The sequence below is a fragment of the Serinus canaria genome, chromosome 21 (assembly GCF_022539315.1).
Source record: "Serinus canaria isolate serCan28SL12 chromosome 21, serCan2020, whole genome shotgun sequence".
NCBI classification, from domain to species: Eukaryota; Metazoa; Chordata; class Aves; order Passeriformes; family Fringillidae; genus Serinus; species Serinus canaria.
The window spans coordinates 2,217,419-2,232,584 of record NC_066334.1 but is presented as its reverse complement, the minus strand read 5'-3'; the positions used below and the strand labels follow the sequence as shown (position 1 = coordinate 2,232,584).

Sequence of the window (15,166 nt, the reverse complement as noted above, 5' to 3'; positions counted from 1 at the left end):
TGTCCTCAAAGTCTATTTTGTTAAAATGGGAGGCAGTTTTATAGAACAGGTGAAAGGCATTCTGTGAGCTCAAGGGTATTTCTGCAAACAGTCCCAGCTCTGCTTTCAGCAGTGGAGATGTTGGAATTTCTGCCCTCAGCACACACATACACTCCATATTTTTGAGTACCTTTATTACAGAAAATGCCAATTTACCTAATTATGTAATGGTCATTAGCAGACCACCCCAGGCTGCGAGCCAGGTGCTGCAGCCAGAGCAGAGCCTGGCAGTTCAGCCTCAGGAAGGAGCCACATGAAGCCATGGCAGAGTTTCCAGATGTTCTGGAATGTTTTCCTGTGACATTATCCGTAGCCTCATACCTTCAGTAGCAGCAGATTCCATGCTGATGGATTTAAAAATGGCTTTGGGAGGGAGCAGCCACCAGCAGGACCCCTGTCCACCCCCATGGCTAAAAATCACTGCTTTGGTCTTGCACTGCAGGTCCTCTGCTGTGTCTGGAGTTCAGCACAGGCTCACAGGCTGGAGCAGTGCCTGGGAAGGGGGAGGAGGATTCTGTCCTCTCTCGGGGTGGGGGTTCTGTTTGCCCTTGCACTGGGGAGGGACACAAACAACCAGTGGAGCTGAGGAGAGAATCACTGAAACCCAGAATGGTTTGGGCTGGAGGGACCTTAAAGGGGCCTTGAGGCTCCTCCAGTCCCACACCTCCCACTGTCCCAGGCTGCTCCAAGCCCCAGTGTCCCAGCTGGCCTTGGGCACTGCCAGGGATCCAGGGGTAGCCACAACTGCTCTGGATTGCTCACCCTGTGCCAGGGCCTGCCCACCCTCCCAGGGAACAATTCCCAATTCCCAATCTCCCATCCAGCCCTGCCCTCTGGCAGTGAAAGCCATTCCCTGTGTCCTGTCCCTCCATGCCTTGTCCCCTCCAGCTCTCCTGGAGCCCCTTCAGGCCCTGCCAGGGGCTCTGAGCTCTCCCTGGAGCCTTCTCTTCTCCAGGTGAGCACCCCCAGCTCTCCCAGCCTGGCTCCAGAGCAGAGGGGCTCCAGCCCTGGAGTGTCTCCATGGCCTCCTCAGGACTCACTCCTGCAGGTCAAGAATGTGCATTTTGTGTCTCTGTGGTGCCTGGCACAAACAGTCCTTGTCCAGGGAACAGCAGACTGTGTTCCTTCAGCATCCTGCCTTGGAGACAGTCTCATTATCCATGTTGAAGTAGGAAAAATGCCTGCAGTTTCCCTGTGCCTTGCTCATTTGCCTACTCAGATGTGTGGGGTGAAAACATGTGAAGCCATAAAAAAATTGTTACAAATTTGGCTGTGCAGGTAATGACACAGGTGATGTATCCAGAGACAAACTGCTGCAGAGGAAAAAGGAAAGAGAGAGGAGTAATTCCTCCTGGGTCAGGATGTTTGTATCCTTTTAAAGGCTGAGCTTAATCACAGAATCCCAGACTAAGCTCAGTTGGGAGGGACCTTAAAGCTCATCTTGTTGCACCCCCTGCCATGGGCATGGACACCTTCCACTAAAATGTTCATGTTTACCAACAAGAGGAATTCCCTGATGGTTGGGCTTATGGAAAAAGAGGGAATAAAACTGTACTTTTCAGGAGAAGGGCAGTGAGGATGCCAGCTACTTCTTCTCTGCATTTTCTCCTTGTCTGCAATTTGTTAAAGTCCTAAAATCAGGCAAAACACCTGGAGCCAAGTCCTGGCATTTTGAGGAAATAGCTTTAGAAAAAGCCTGCATATTTAAATAAACTCACTAAACATTCAGAGTTCCTGTTTATTATGTGCCCCCACCCAGATCCAAACCTCTGAACTTCCCAGTAAATCCAATGTGCAGAGATTTGGACCAAGTCCCACCCTGGTGCCATCCCAGCCCCTCTATCAGGAGCAGAGCCTTTGCACTGGCATTGGGTTCATTCTGGGATTTATGTGGAGCTCTTCATCTGCACAATTTGTTTGGTGTCAGAGAAGAGCTCTGGTCCTTTTGTCAGTGATTGTAATGGGGCTTTGAATATTCCAGGTATTATATACCAAAATATACAGGAAAAGTGTTTCTCAGGTGCTGATGCACCTTGCAGGGGAACAGCCCTGGCTTAGAGAGGCATCAGAGTAGAACTGCTGCATATTTTTGTTTTGCAGCATTGCCCTGGTGAGGATGAGCTGATTTCAGTGATTCTGGATAATTTGCAAATGAGCTGCTTAAAAAATGTGGCATCCCTGGTGTGATGGGTACCTAAAACCTGCATATTTGAACACATGCCTGCGAATGGGGACTTGTGTTCAAGCAGAGGGATCTGAGAGTGAGTGTGATGATTATTGAAATATCATTGTAATAATGAAAGGCAAACTGGGAGCATTTAGAGGGGAATTGTCCTTGTTTAGTGGTTTAATCATTTGTTGTGCTATTTTTAAAGCTGGAATAGTTCACAGGAATGGTGGGAGAATATGCTTTATGCATTATTTGAGGGGATGCTGTAGAAAAAAGGCTGAAATGAATAAATTTAATAATTCAGGTTTCTCCACCATCATCTGTAATATTTGCAGATGAGCTGGATCTGTATGTTACAGATACTCTTTTTCCTGCCAGCAGCTTCCAAGCCTGTTCTGCTGAGTGCAGAGCACACCAGGGAGGAAAAAAAGTGAGGTTATGTGGTTGCCAAGATAATGGTGACAGTCAGGTGTGTGCAGAAGAGGTGCAGGAGTGAGCAGTGCCCTGTTTGTGGTCAGATGCTGGAGGTACCAGAAGCTGATCCTGGCATGTCTAGAGCTCAGTGACATAGCTACAGGGTGGTTTATTTTGTCCCTAAATGCTGATTTTAGGTCAAAAGCTGCTTTGCCCTGTGTTCAGTGATCTCTGCTGCAGCCCCTGGGAGTGTGCTAAGGGGGACAGGGAGAGCAGGAACTTCCCTGTGCCTCCCCTGGATGCTGCTGGTGTTCCCAAGGCAGCCCCTGGATGGGAGGGGAGCCTCCTGTCATTGGCCAGTGGCTGTGGGAGGAGGAGATCCTGGGCTCTGCTGGGATGCTCTGGCTGAGGCTGTTCTCTCTGCCCTCACTAACACAGCTTTTCACATCAGGTCAAAAGTAAAATCTCTCTGTAACCTTCAGTTTTCAGACATTCTGTGCATTTTGGCAGGAAGGGGAGAGGCTGCCTGTGGGGAGGCCAGGAAAGCCTCTTCCCCTGGCACTGAGTTTGTGCTGCTGCACCTTTCTCAGAATCCAGGGCATGCAGAAACCAAAGCTTGGGGGAAATCAAGGTGCTGGGTGTGAGTAAGGGGGGGCAGCCTGAGGAGCTGCTGTTCCAGCCTGCACTGCCTGCAGGGAGTTCATTAGGGAGAATTGAAGAGACAGGGTTTAAATTATAATCCTCTTACTTTCCCAGAGCTGAATGCCCAGAGATTTCCCTCGTTGGAGGGTTGCAGTTGTTTGGGTTGCAGTGATTGAGTTGTCACAGTGATTGGATTTGGGGCTGTGGGAGGGCAGAGCCAGCCCAGCTCCACAAAGAAATGATGATTCACAATTAAAAGCCACATCCTTGCTGTCACCATCAGTCCACACTTGGGACTAAAGTGAGGTTTCTGCTGCTGTGGGGGATTTCTTCACCTGTGTCTGAGGCCAAATGCCTGCTGTCCAGGCCAGTGACCCAGGGGAGAACTCTGCAAAAGCAGCCTCAAGGGCTGCTGCATCAACACAGCTGCTCTGCTCCCTTTGTGGTTTTCCTCAACGAAAATTGTTCAGCAGCTGGAAGGAAAACCAAGTCTGGCTGTTAAAAAAGAGGATAAGAGGAGATCCCCCTCCTGAGCAATGACCTCTCCCTCCTGTACTTGGCTCCTGCCAAGTAGAAGCAGCTGCCTTTGGTCTTGTGTGAGGGGCTTGTGTGAGTAAGAATTTATAAATCTAGGGACAGAACCCCTAAGGTACAGTATGAAGAACACTGACGGTGCCTCTGAGTGCCCAGCTGGGGGGTTTGAATCATATTTAGCATTTAAACAGATCAGGGAATGGTTTAGGAACAGACCAGTGCAGGTTTTATGCAGGAGAAATGGTGGTGGACTGGGGGTGTTGTGTTGTTTGGGGAAAGAGATGGATCTCTTAACAGTTTTATCCTCTTTCCAGACAGTGAATGTTTTTGGTACTTTATGTCTTGACATTAAATAATAAGAAGATATATTTGAAAATGTGTCTGGTGGCACTTGGGTGAGTTTTTAGCTGGGTGCTCTCCATCAGTAGTGCAGTGATACATGAGATAGAAGAGATGTAAAACCACCTGGGCAAGGGCCCTGCAGCACCACGTTGGTCTCTGGCCATGCACAAAAGGCCTTTGGGTTGCCCGTGGCCCTGGTAAACCCCAGGTTGTTCTGAAGTGTTCTGATTACTCTGTGCCATTCCTCAAAGAGATGTCAGCTCAGTGCTGGTGTCCAGGGGAGCTGGAGCCATGGACATGGGGCTGGGAAGTGACTGGGAATGCAGAGGTTTGGGACTGGGAGTTCAGAGGTTCGGAATTGGGAATTTAAAGATTTGGAGCTGGGAATTTAAAGATTTGGAGCTGGGAATTCACAGGTTTGGGGCTGGGAATTCAGAGGTTTGGGGCTGGGAATTCAGAGGTTTCCTGCCAAGGTCACGGCGCTGGCAGGGCCGCGCAGCTCCTGAGTCACGGTCATGTGCTGGAGCTGCGGGTCCAGTTCTCCTCCTCGTGTGTAACTTCAGTAAATTTAGACCCAGCAGCCTTCCCTGAGCCGGGAGGATTCGGGAATCTGCCACAGGGATTAACCCCTTCCCAGCCAAGCCAGCCACAGAGCTCAGCAAGTGACACTTTTCTGCCTGGGGCTGGAAAGGTTTTGTTCCCAAAAGATTTTTCCAGAGGCAGAGCTGGGTGACTCAGCTCTTTTGAGCCTGATGTGTGTACTTTGCCTGTTTATTCCCAGGACAGGCAGTCCCAAGGGAGTCATGTTACGCTGCAGGCTCAGTGTTTATTAACCAGCTCGGGCCTGAGCTAAGAATAACTTTTTTCAGTTGTTTTGTTGATAGTGATTATTTTTCCTTGCTTAGCACAGGCAGCAGCTCGAGGTGGAAACAGTCCAGAGAAAGGATTTTCCCAGCAACTTGTGGGAATACATAAACACTCAGCTATTATCACCTTCCTCCCCTGAACAGCCACAGCTGAAACATAAAATCAGGAAGGTGAGAGCTTTAAGGGAAACAAATTGCTCAGCAGCCCTCTGTCCTCTCCCAGCAGTTATTTGAACTTCAGGGATTCAATCCAGCCTTTAGATGCTTCAGAACCAACATTTGTCTGCAGAGCAGTGCTTGCTTCCCTGTCTACCCCTCCATGGGGGTTTATTTAGGGGATTTTTGGAGCATTTCCTCACTGATCTCTTCATTCCCTCAGTCCAGCCCCAGTGCACAGAGCCCTGTGTGGCTGCACGTGACCACGTCACTTTCTGTACCCGTTTAGCTGTTGGCACAGAAAAAAGTCCTTTGGCAGATGAATAGATGAAATGCTTTAATCAGCTGATGTGTATGAAAAGCAGCAGAGTGCTGTGATTTATTCTGGTGGATCTTTGATAGTTTATTTAGGCTCCCACAGCCGATGTGAAGTTAATACCTGCAGAAATTTATAAACCACTTTTCCCTCCCTTTTCTTCCCCTGTAATGTTTTTAACAAAAATACCAGTTAAGGCAACGTCCCTCTGGTTGGAAACATGTGGAGCAGGGGCATTTGTTGTTGTTCAGTAGTTGTAAAACATATTTATTTAGCTGATGTTTGTGGTCTTCAATGGGGTTTGTATTGCAGTTGTTCCTCACTTGTGACCTCGCACTCATGGGGGTCATCTGTCCAAAACTGCCTTGCTTGATGGCACCTTCATAGCAGAAACCCTTCTCTGGCTTCTGGTTAAGCTTTTGTATGTTTTTTTCTTTATTTATACCTTCATGCTGTGCTCATTCTGGTAGGGTTTAAATGCCTGGACTGTGTCACAGAGTCACCAGTGAAGTGCCTTTGGCACTGTGTTTCCAAATACCTGGTTTACAGTTTTGCTGCTAAAACTCAGGATTTTTAGGCTTAGTGACAGCTGTGCCCCCTTTCTCTCACATCCTTTGGCTTGGGTGATGAAAAGAAAGTGGGGGCTGTTTTGGAGGGGGGTACAGACTTTGGGGCAGCACCAGATACCTGACTTACCTTTGGGAGTCATAGCAGAGCTCTGCTCTGTCACATGCAGTTTAAGCCTGAAGAAAATGTTTTCATGAGCCTAAAGATGAGGAAGAATAGTAGATATTTTCTTCTCTTGATGCTGAGATGCTGTGGGAGCAGCAGTTTGGGATGAGGTCTCATCTCCTGTAGAGCTGGAGGCACAAGGAGCCAGTGATCAACTGGTGCATTTATTGCTATAATTTATTTCTAATATTTCCCAACACTGTCACCTATAGTATAATCAAGCAACCCCCATGGCAGGGAGAAATGACACATCTGACTCCATTATAGCAGAAGGCTAATTAATTACTTTATTATACTATATTACACTACATTTAAACTGAACTTGTTTAACCATTTAATTTAATTTAAGTGTACAGAATTTCATGGCTGATAGTTTTGACACATACGTGGATTTAATTGGTTAAGGAATTAAAACACACTAGAACTTAATTAAGTAAATTACTTTAGGTAAATAATTTTCTTCAATATATTTTATTTGTTTTAAAACACAGGAGCAGTAAATGAGATAAGAATTATTTTTTTTCTCTGAGGTTCAGAGAATGTGAATCTCAGAAAATCTTTGGGTAGTTGTGCCTTGCTTTTCTCTGTGAAGAGAAATGCAGGTACAGTTACCTACCCTGTGTGCTCACTGCTGGCTGGTGGGAGAGATACAAGGGAGAATGGCTTTAAACTAAAAGAGAGTAGGTCTAGGTTGGATATTAGGAGGAAATCCTTCCCTGGGAGGGTGGGCAGGCCCTGGCACAGGGTGCCCAGAGCAGCTGGGGCTGCCCCTGGATCCCTGGCAGTGCCCAAGGCCAGGCTGGACACTGGACAGGGCTTGGAGCAGCCTGGGGCAGTGGAAGGTGTCCCTGCCATGGCAGGGCTGGGACTGGATGAGGATGATTAAAATCCCTTCCAACTCAAACCCTTCCATGATTCCATGATAGGAACAGCAGCATCTGGACCTGTGGAAGAAGCTTAAATCTCACATTGGGCAGAGATCCCAGGTGCAGAAAGTCAGCAGCAGGTTGCTACAAAGGCAGGACAACTTCTCCAGGTTGTGGGTGAAAAGAGTTCCCATTTCTCTTTAGCTTTGGGTTCTTCATTCTGGAATGACACTGACACCACCAGCTCCAGCAGAATCACTCATCAAATAAAAGGGGAAAAGAGTTGATGCTGCATCTGACATTGCAAAAAAAAAAAAAAAAGCAAGAATATTTCCATTTAGTTGTTTACATTAATCAGGGAGCTCCTGGAGAGGAGGGACAGGGCAAGCCTGCTCTGCCCACCCCTCAGAGGATGCTGCTGCCATCAGGAGCTGAACAAAGCATTTCATTACTCTTGAACCAGAGGCTGTGCTGCTCTTTGGTATAAACTCCTTCAGAACAACATTGTCCAGCTAAATACCCTGCCCAGTGTGTTTGGTGTCCTGGAGCACAGTAAAGACCTGGTGATGTACTTGGAGACACACATTTTATCATCATTTTGACCCAAAAAGCTGTGGAAATGAGGCAGAAGCTACCAGAAGGTCCTGCCTAGTTAAGTTGTATGATAGGAGCAGTGTCCTCACGTGTCTGTGGAGTTGTGTCTAAGTTTTCCTTTTTAAAAAGCAGTTCCACTGTGGTCCCAGAGTAGGAATGGAAGGTGTTGCAGCAGTTGGGTTTTGGGATAGCAGCTGGGGCTATTTTTGGGCTGTGCTTGTTCCCCTCATCCCCTGTACCATGTTTTTGGAAGGGATGTTTGTTGTATTTGTTGTATTTTTCCTTTTTTTTTTCCCCCTTTGAGACCAGGGAATTCCTGGTTGAATTGTTTCTGAACTATATTATCATTTACCTTGTGTTACACTTTAATCAGCAGGTGATTAGTCCAGGGATGGAAAAGCAGAAAAAAAGAGACAATGCAAACTGGACCCCTGTGCTGGCACTTCTGGGGCATCTCCAGTCCTGGGGCAGCTCTGGGAGCCTCAGGACAGGAAGGACCTGAAGGGGCTGGAGAGTGTCCAGGGATGAGAACAGAGCTGGGAAGGGCTGGAGCACCAGGGGCAGCTGAGGGAGCTGGGAAGGGGCTCAGCCTGGAGCAGAGGAGGTTCAGGGGGCCCTTCTGGCTCTGCACAACTCCTGACAGGAGAGGACAGCCGGGAGGGTCGGGCTCTGCTCCCAGGGAACAGGGACATGAGGAGAGGGAACGGCCTCAAAGTTACATTATTGGGATATTGGGAAAATTCCTGCATGGAAAGGGCTGTCCAGCCCTGGCACAGACTGCCCAGGGCAGTGGTGGAGTCCCCATCCCTGGGGAGATTTAAAAGATGTGTAGCTGTGGCTCTTGGGGACATGGTTTAGTGGTGGCCTTGCCAGTGCTGGGGAACAGTTGGACTTGAAGATCTCAGAGATCTTTTCCAACATTACCAGTTCCACCATCCTTTGGTTCTTAAGAGCAAAGGCTGTTGCAGGCTGGTGGCTGGTTTTTGTGCCATTACAATAATTAACAATTTTAAAAAATCATAATGTAAATTATAATGTTTTTGTTCAAAAAGAAAAAGGAAAAAGGCACTCTGAAAAGTTATTTCTAAATTTCTCATTAAAATGCGTCATCAGCTGAGCTCCAGAGCTCCAGTTTATTGTTACTTTGGGCAAATAACACTTGGGGAGAGCATCTGGTGGGATAAATTGTTATAGCCCATGGAAATGGGTGGAAGCAGGAAAAATGTGCAGAGCCTGTAGCCATGGCCTGTCTTCCATCTGGGATGATTTTGGGCTGTTCCCTTGCATTGGAAATGCTTTAATGCAGCAGCAGCTTCTGTTAAACACACTCAAGGTTGTTTCTTGTTGTTTGCCTGATTTTGGAGGATTTATTGGCATCACCTACAGGTCTGGCTGTCCTTGGAAGCTGGTTCAGGGGGGCTTTTGGAAACAGGTGGCCAGGCCGTTGGACACATGGGGTTTTGGTGACACTGGCATGTGTCTCCTGGGTTGTTTTCCACTGCAGCACTTGGGGAGCTCAGGTGATAAATACTAGCAAACTCTGACTTATAAAATAGCAGTAAACTCTGACTAATAATTACTAGTGGAGCTGTTACTTACTAGTGGAGCTACTAGTGGATCTACAAGCTGCTCCCATGAGAGGCAGTGGTGATGAATTGGTCAACGACAGAGATGGTTTCTCTCTTGCAATCTTTTCATCTTTATCTCCATGGCAGTCCCTCCAGTTGATAGAAGGTGTTCTGTTCCCGGTTTTGAGGATGAATCATTGGATCCACTCACTTGGCTTTTCTTGTTCCCTGGCAGGCTCCTTATCCCTCAGGACAGAATGCAGCTCCCACCACGCTGGTGTACCCTCAAGCCCCTCAAACAATGAACACTCAGCCTCAGACCCGCTCGCCGGTAAGGAGCCCACGCTGCCTCATCCTGCTCTCTCCTCCTTGCTCGTGTGTTTCTCTGTCTGTGTGTGTCTGTAGCACAGGGCTGGTTCTCTGCAAAGCCCATTTTACTGACCTGGAAGCACATCCTGACTGGCAAAACTTGATTAAGGTTTTTCAGACACTATCCTGGTAGGATAATTTTCCTTCTGAAGTTCCTAAAGAAGCGATGGAGGGATTCTCATCTACCTTCAAATAACACCATTTATTTTTAGCCTAGTTGCTTTTAGGTTCACTTCATTATAGAGTTCAGGTTCGTTGCCAGAATCTTTCTCTTTTCTTCTTTTTTTTTTCTTTTTATTTTTTCTTTAAGGATGTTTTGTGCAGGGATAGACCAAAGATCAAACATAAGCAGTTCTCTGCAGCAGCACTCGCTCTCCAGTGGCCTCTGGGCTTTGCTCCTAGATCAGTGCCACCGATCAGTTCTAGCCCTGGAGGTGCTCACATGTAACCTAGAGCTTCTGTGTACTCAGATCTTTTTGTGCTGAGCCCCTTTTTCATCCAACTTCAGGTTTGATCATCCTTCACAGTCTTTTTTTGGGGGTGGGAGTTTATTATGATACTGCTCTGCTGTTGTAGGACTTCAGTTCCCCACACCAGGTACTTTCTGGGGATTCTCTGCTTGTAGCACAGCTCCACATGATGTTAGAAGACCCTCCTAGGACATCAGAAGCTTTGCCCAGCTTCTGGAGGCATGGTGGCTTCCCATCACCACATCTCAGGGCTCTGTCAGCTGAGGGAGCAGCAATCCTGCACCTCCTGGCCCTCTGTGTCAGGACACCTTCAGGTTGCCCATAAGCCCCTGGTGCCTTCCCAGCACTCTTCTCTCTTTAGAGTCAGGTGAGCACTCCTGGAGCAGACTGAAGCCTCTGAGACAGAGGAGTTTGTCCACAAAACAGATATAAATACTGATAAACCCAGGGCAAGGATCCCCAAACCTGCCACATCTCTGGGGCACTTGCCCAGCTCTGGAGGTTCCCCCTCCAGGAGATGCCAGGGTTTGTTCTGAGGCCCCTCAACCTCTGCTGATGAAGGAGCCAGGTAATGCTGACTTTGAAGTTCTTTGATGTGGACAGCTGGGAATTTGTCCTCAGTGCCCCATTCTGATCAGTAATGCAGGACACTGCTGCTAAAACTCTTTCCTCAGTAAGTATAATCATCTTTCTCTTTAATTGTTGCAAAGCACAACTAAGCTGGTATGGCTAGAACTGGAGCAAAAACTTGACTGAAGAGCTGCATCTCTAAACCAGTTTTTTTGACAGCCCAGCAGAACAGTGCCAATACATTGCACAGAAAACTGGAAGAGGAGGAAGGTTTTGGAACAGAGTCCGGTTTACAGGTCCCTGGCTGGAAGAGGCTGGATAAAATACTGCATTGTAAGCAATATAACAAACTGTACTCCTTCTTGCAGGCAAATGTGCCCACGGCACTGTTTTTATTTCTTCTTCCTTTCTTTATTATATATAATTTTTTTTACCACATCCTTTTTTGTTGGCTACAGAAATGCACTGGTTTTGCTTCTTTGCTGAAAGCACGAGCTGCCGTGGCAGCCTCTGCCAGGTGAGGTGGTGCCACATGGGCCCAAAGCTGAATTACAGCTGGGGGGGTCTGACCTGGGGTAGGACAGAGACCAGGGCCCCCTGGGCTTTGTCACTCAGCAGAGAGAGAATCTGTAGGAAATTTGGCCAGTAAATGTCAAATTTTTTAGTGTTTTGGTCCCATAACTGAGGAGGTCCCGAGGAAGAATTTATCTGCACCTGTCAGCCTTGTTTGTATTGTTCTGAGCTCTCCTGTGTGCAGGTTTTGCCATGTGCTCTGCTGGTGCCCATCTCACCCCATGACTAAAAGCTGCTCCCACCCATCACATCTCATTCCACCTCCCACCCCAAAACAAATGCAAGACTAGCCCAGACCTGAGCTACTCCTGCATTTGGTTCTTTGCTTGATTTATTTCTTTGTAATTTAATTATTATTTTTTTCAGTTTCTTTTTTAACCGTCCCATTTGGTGGTGAGGGGAGGGTGAGGAGGGGACGAGGAGGGTGGCAGGGTGGCTGTGCCATCCCTGGGTTCCTGTCGTGCTCTGGCACAGCTGATGTGGACAGGCAGGGCTGATCCAGCCCCTCCCTTGAGCCAGAGCTTCCTCCATCCTGCTCTGCATCCAGGGGCCTTTGGGGGTGCAGAGCTCAGGCCTTTGGGGTGCAGAGCTCAGGCCTTTGGGGTGCAGAGCTCAGGTTTTTCTGCTCCCCCAGCACAGCTGCCTTTGCAATCCCTGTTTGCTCCCCGTTAGCATCTCTCCCATGGTGGGAATTGCAAAGCTCCAGCTGGGCAAGGAAAACAAAATCCGGGTCCTTCAGCACTGCTGAAAATTCCCCAGTAGCTCTTGGTCATGCCAGCCCCCATCTCAACACAAACTGTCCAATGTTAGGACTTCTGCCAAAAAAAGATACTCCAGGGAGGGTGCTGGGGCACTCCAGGAGGGGTGAGGTGTGCCAGCCCAACATCTGCAGGCAGAGAACATTCCTGTGTCCATGGAGCAGTGGGCAGGACTGTAGGGAGGGGGCATGGGGCAGGGAGGTTGGACCCAGGATTTATAAGGTTTTCCTATCTACTGTCTTCATCAAACAGAGAAAAAACAACCCAAAGTGTCTCTTTTAAGCCAGCAGTGACTATTACAGTTTGTTCTGTTGCTTACAGCTATTAACAGGAATAATTCCTATCAAACAGAATTATTTAAAAAAATTTAAAATCAAGAGCCAGTGGTGACCAGTGCAAAATAGATTAGGGCATTTTTCACTAACTTGGAGCTTTTATTTTATTTCTTGTAACACACATTACTTTCCACCATGGAATAAACTTTGGCTTCTTCAGATATAAACTTCCAGCTCTTGTTTTAGGTGCAGTGAGAACAAATCTTTTCTGTGCAACAGTGATGAGAGAGGTGTCTTGGCCCTGAAGTGAAGCAGTACAAGGTTTCTGCATCCCAGCATTCTCTTTTTGGCTGTTTTCTTTCATTGGTGTCTAACACAGAACGTGCAGCCCCATGGAAAGGCTCAGCCTTCCAGGGTACCTTTAGTCCCTTTTCCCAAACACAAGATATTTGAGCTGGTTTTGGGGAAGTTCTTTGGGAAAATAAGGATTTGAAGTGCTTTTATCTCTGGAGACTCATCCAGGTACCTGTTTTCCTCATCCACAGAGCCACTGGGAGAATGCCGAGAGGCTCTGAGTCCTTCTATTTCATTAAAATAGAAATTACAGCTTTTTAGTTTCACAGGGTGACCATGCTTTGCTTTTTTACTCTTCATTGTAAGGCTTAGGGAAATTTTTCCAGGGTGAGAAAACTATTTGGTGAACCAGTGCAGGTCATTCTTAATAAACTCTTGTCCCAGGATCAGTCTGTGTGTCCATATTTACTCATTTCTGAAGGTTTTTATGAGTTTCATCCAAGTGTCACCAAGTGCCACCACGAGGTCAAGGTAGAAGGAATATACAAACACCAGGATTAGCAGAGTAGTTCTTGTAAATCTTTAAATCTAGGCAATTTAAGTGTTTATAAAGGAAAAGATCAAATGGACCAGTCAGTATTTGTGCTTTGCTTCATGTTTGATGGCATTAGAGGAGCTGTAAGGGCTGCAAGTGAACCCAGGCCCACTTTTCCATATAGAAAATAAACCTATTAAAAAAGTCACTAATTAGTACCCAGTTTTGATCATGTTGTGAGGCAGAAAGTAAACCACAATGAGCCCCTGAGTGAGCAGAGGTGGCTGTGCTGAGCCATCACAGCAAAGGCTTGTGGTGGCTGAAATCCACTGGAGATGTAGCTGTGGTCACTGCAGTTAATTATTGGAGCTCTTATCAGTAGAATTCTCTGCTCTCATTGTGGAGCTCTGCTCTAACACTGAGAATTATGAGTTTCAACACCTAACTCAGCTCTGGAAGTGGGTACCTTGTCATCTTTATTTATATTTTCCATTTCTTGCATTCATTTTTATTTCTATTTTAACAATCAGTTCCTTATTGGGAAATGCTTTTAATGTCAGCTGAGCATGTTACACTGGGGTTATCTTCCTCTGCGTGTGGCCCAAGTGAGTGGGAGATGATTCAGTGGCCTGAGCTCAGGGCTGGGGCCCAGGACCTGCTGTTCTCCACCCAGGCTGCTCTGCTGCTGCCTCCAGGGCCCTGGGATGGGCTGGCCTGGCCTTTCAGAGAGGGTGACACATCCCACTCCTTACAGGGGCTTTGCTGCGACCCCAGTGGAGAGTACAGCTGGAACTGCAGTGGTGGGGTGGACGTGCCAGGAGTGGCTGCTCTTTGCCTCCCAGGGATGTCCCTGTGCAGGGATGTCCCTGTGCAGAGATGTCCCTGTGCAGAGATGTCCCTGTGCCTCCCTGGCTCTTCCCAGCCGTGGGGCTCCATCCTCTGCTCCCCCAAAGCCCAAGAGCAGCCCCAGCCCAGCTGCTCTAACCATTGACCTCCACCTCAAACAGTTCAGAATCTCCACTGCTGCTCGTTTTCAGTTGGTTTTTGGTTTTACGTGTTCATCCCAGGCAGGATAAGGCGTGCCTGCATCCCTGAGTGCCTTTAGGATCCCAGCAGCTTTGGCTGTCTGTCCCAGCTCCCAGCACAGTGCCCGTAGCGATGTCCATTGTGACACCTCAGTCCCTGTGTGTCGCTGTCCCGCAGCAAAGCTTTTGACTGTGTCATTGTTATTTTATTTTCTGTGGGTTTATTTTGCATAGAGTGTGACATTTTGGTTCGTTGTGGTGTTTCTGACTCTTTGTGCCTTTCCTTTTGTGTTTGTTTCTCCCGCCTTTCCTCAGTTTGCAGCGGGGCCTCGACCTGCCCATCACCAGGTACAGTACCTGCCCCTTCGTTATCACCCTGCACTAATTGGCTGGGGGGTGGGGGTGGAGGTGATTCACCCACTAACTCAGTGGAGGAAAGCAGCCCTGCAGTACCTCCTGGCACGTGCATAACCCTGCTAACAGCCACCTGCACCCTGAGTGACACTGACCTCCTCCGGGGTCACCACTGCCATTGACCACCCACACCCCAGGGGAGGAGAACCTCTGGGAGGCATTGCCAGGGATGTGTGGGCTTCCCTTGCCTTCTCACATCACTAGAAACTTGTGCTGAGTATTCCCCAAACGAGTCAGTGGTTTCAGTTTCCTGAAGATGTCACCTGAGAAAATCCTGCTTTTCCAGCTGGGGGCAAGCAAACAACTTCCAGCTCCTGCCTTTGTTGTGTGATACACCTGGTTATCTGTCACCATTGCATTGCTTAGTGTCCTTTTCACTTAGCCCACAAAAGGAAACTTTTAGTGTGCCTGTTGCACGACTTGGACTTTGTAAGGAGCCACTTCACTATTAAGAAGGAGATCTAGGAATAGCTGTGGCTCATGGAACTCAGGGGTGGCAGAGCTGGGACTTCTCCAGTGTCAGGACAGATGCACAGGCCTGTCTCTCCTAGTCAGGGTGTCTGGAATTGTCTTTTCTTCAGCTCCTGCATTCCGCTTTGCCAAAACACTTATCCTTGGGAACTGTTTTGATGCTTCTTGTAGGT

The 15,166-nt window shown here is 47.9% G+C and overlaps 1 protein-coding gene across 15 annotated transcripts in view; it reads left to right on the top strand.

The window, feature by feature from the left end:
• Positions 1-15,166, top strand: part of EIF4G3 (eukaryotic translation initiation factor 4 gamma 3) — a 141,263-nt gene that overhangs the window by 59,931 nt on the left and 66,166 nt on the right. For 11 of the 15 annotated variants that reach the window (XR_007779305.1, XR_007779304.1, XR_007779303.1 and 8 more), the window contains 2 exons: positions 9,475-9,570; positions 14,424-14,456. Coding sequence is in view for 10 of the 15 variants with exons in the window: in XM_050982699.1 (XP_050838656.1) it covers positions 9,475-9,570; positions 14,424-14,456 (129 nt within the window). In the remaining 5 variants the exon portion in view is untranslated. Of the gene's footprint in view, positions 1-9,474; positions 9,571-10,915; positions 10,982-14,423; positions 14,457-15,166 lie in introns of those variants that run through there. The other 4 variants (XM_050982705.1, XM_050982703.1, XM_050982700.1 and 1 more) reach the window with 2 other exon arrangements.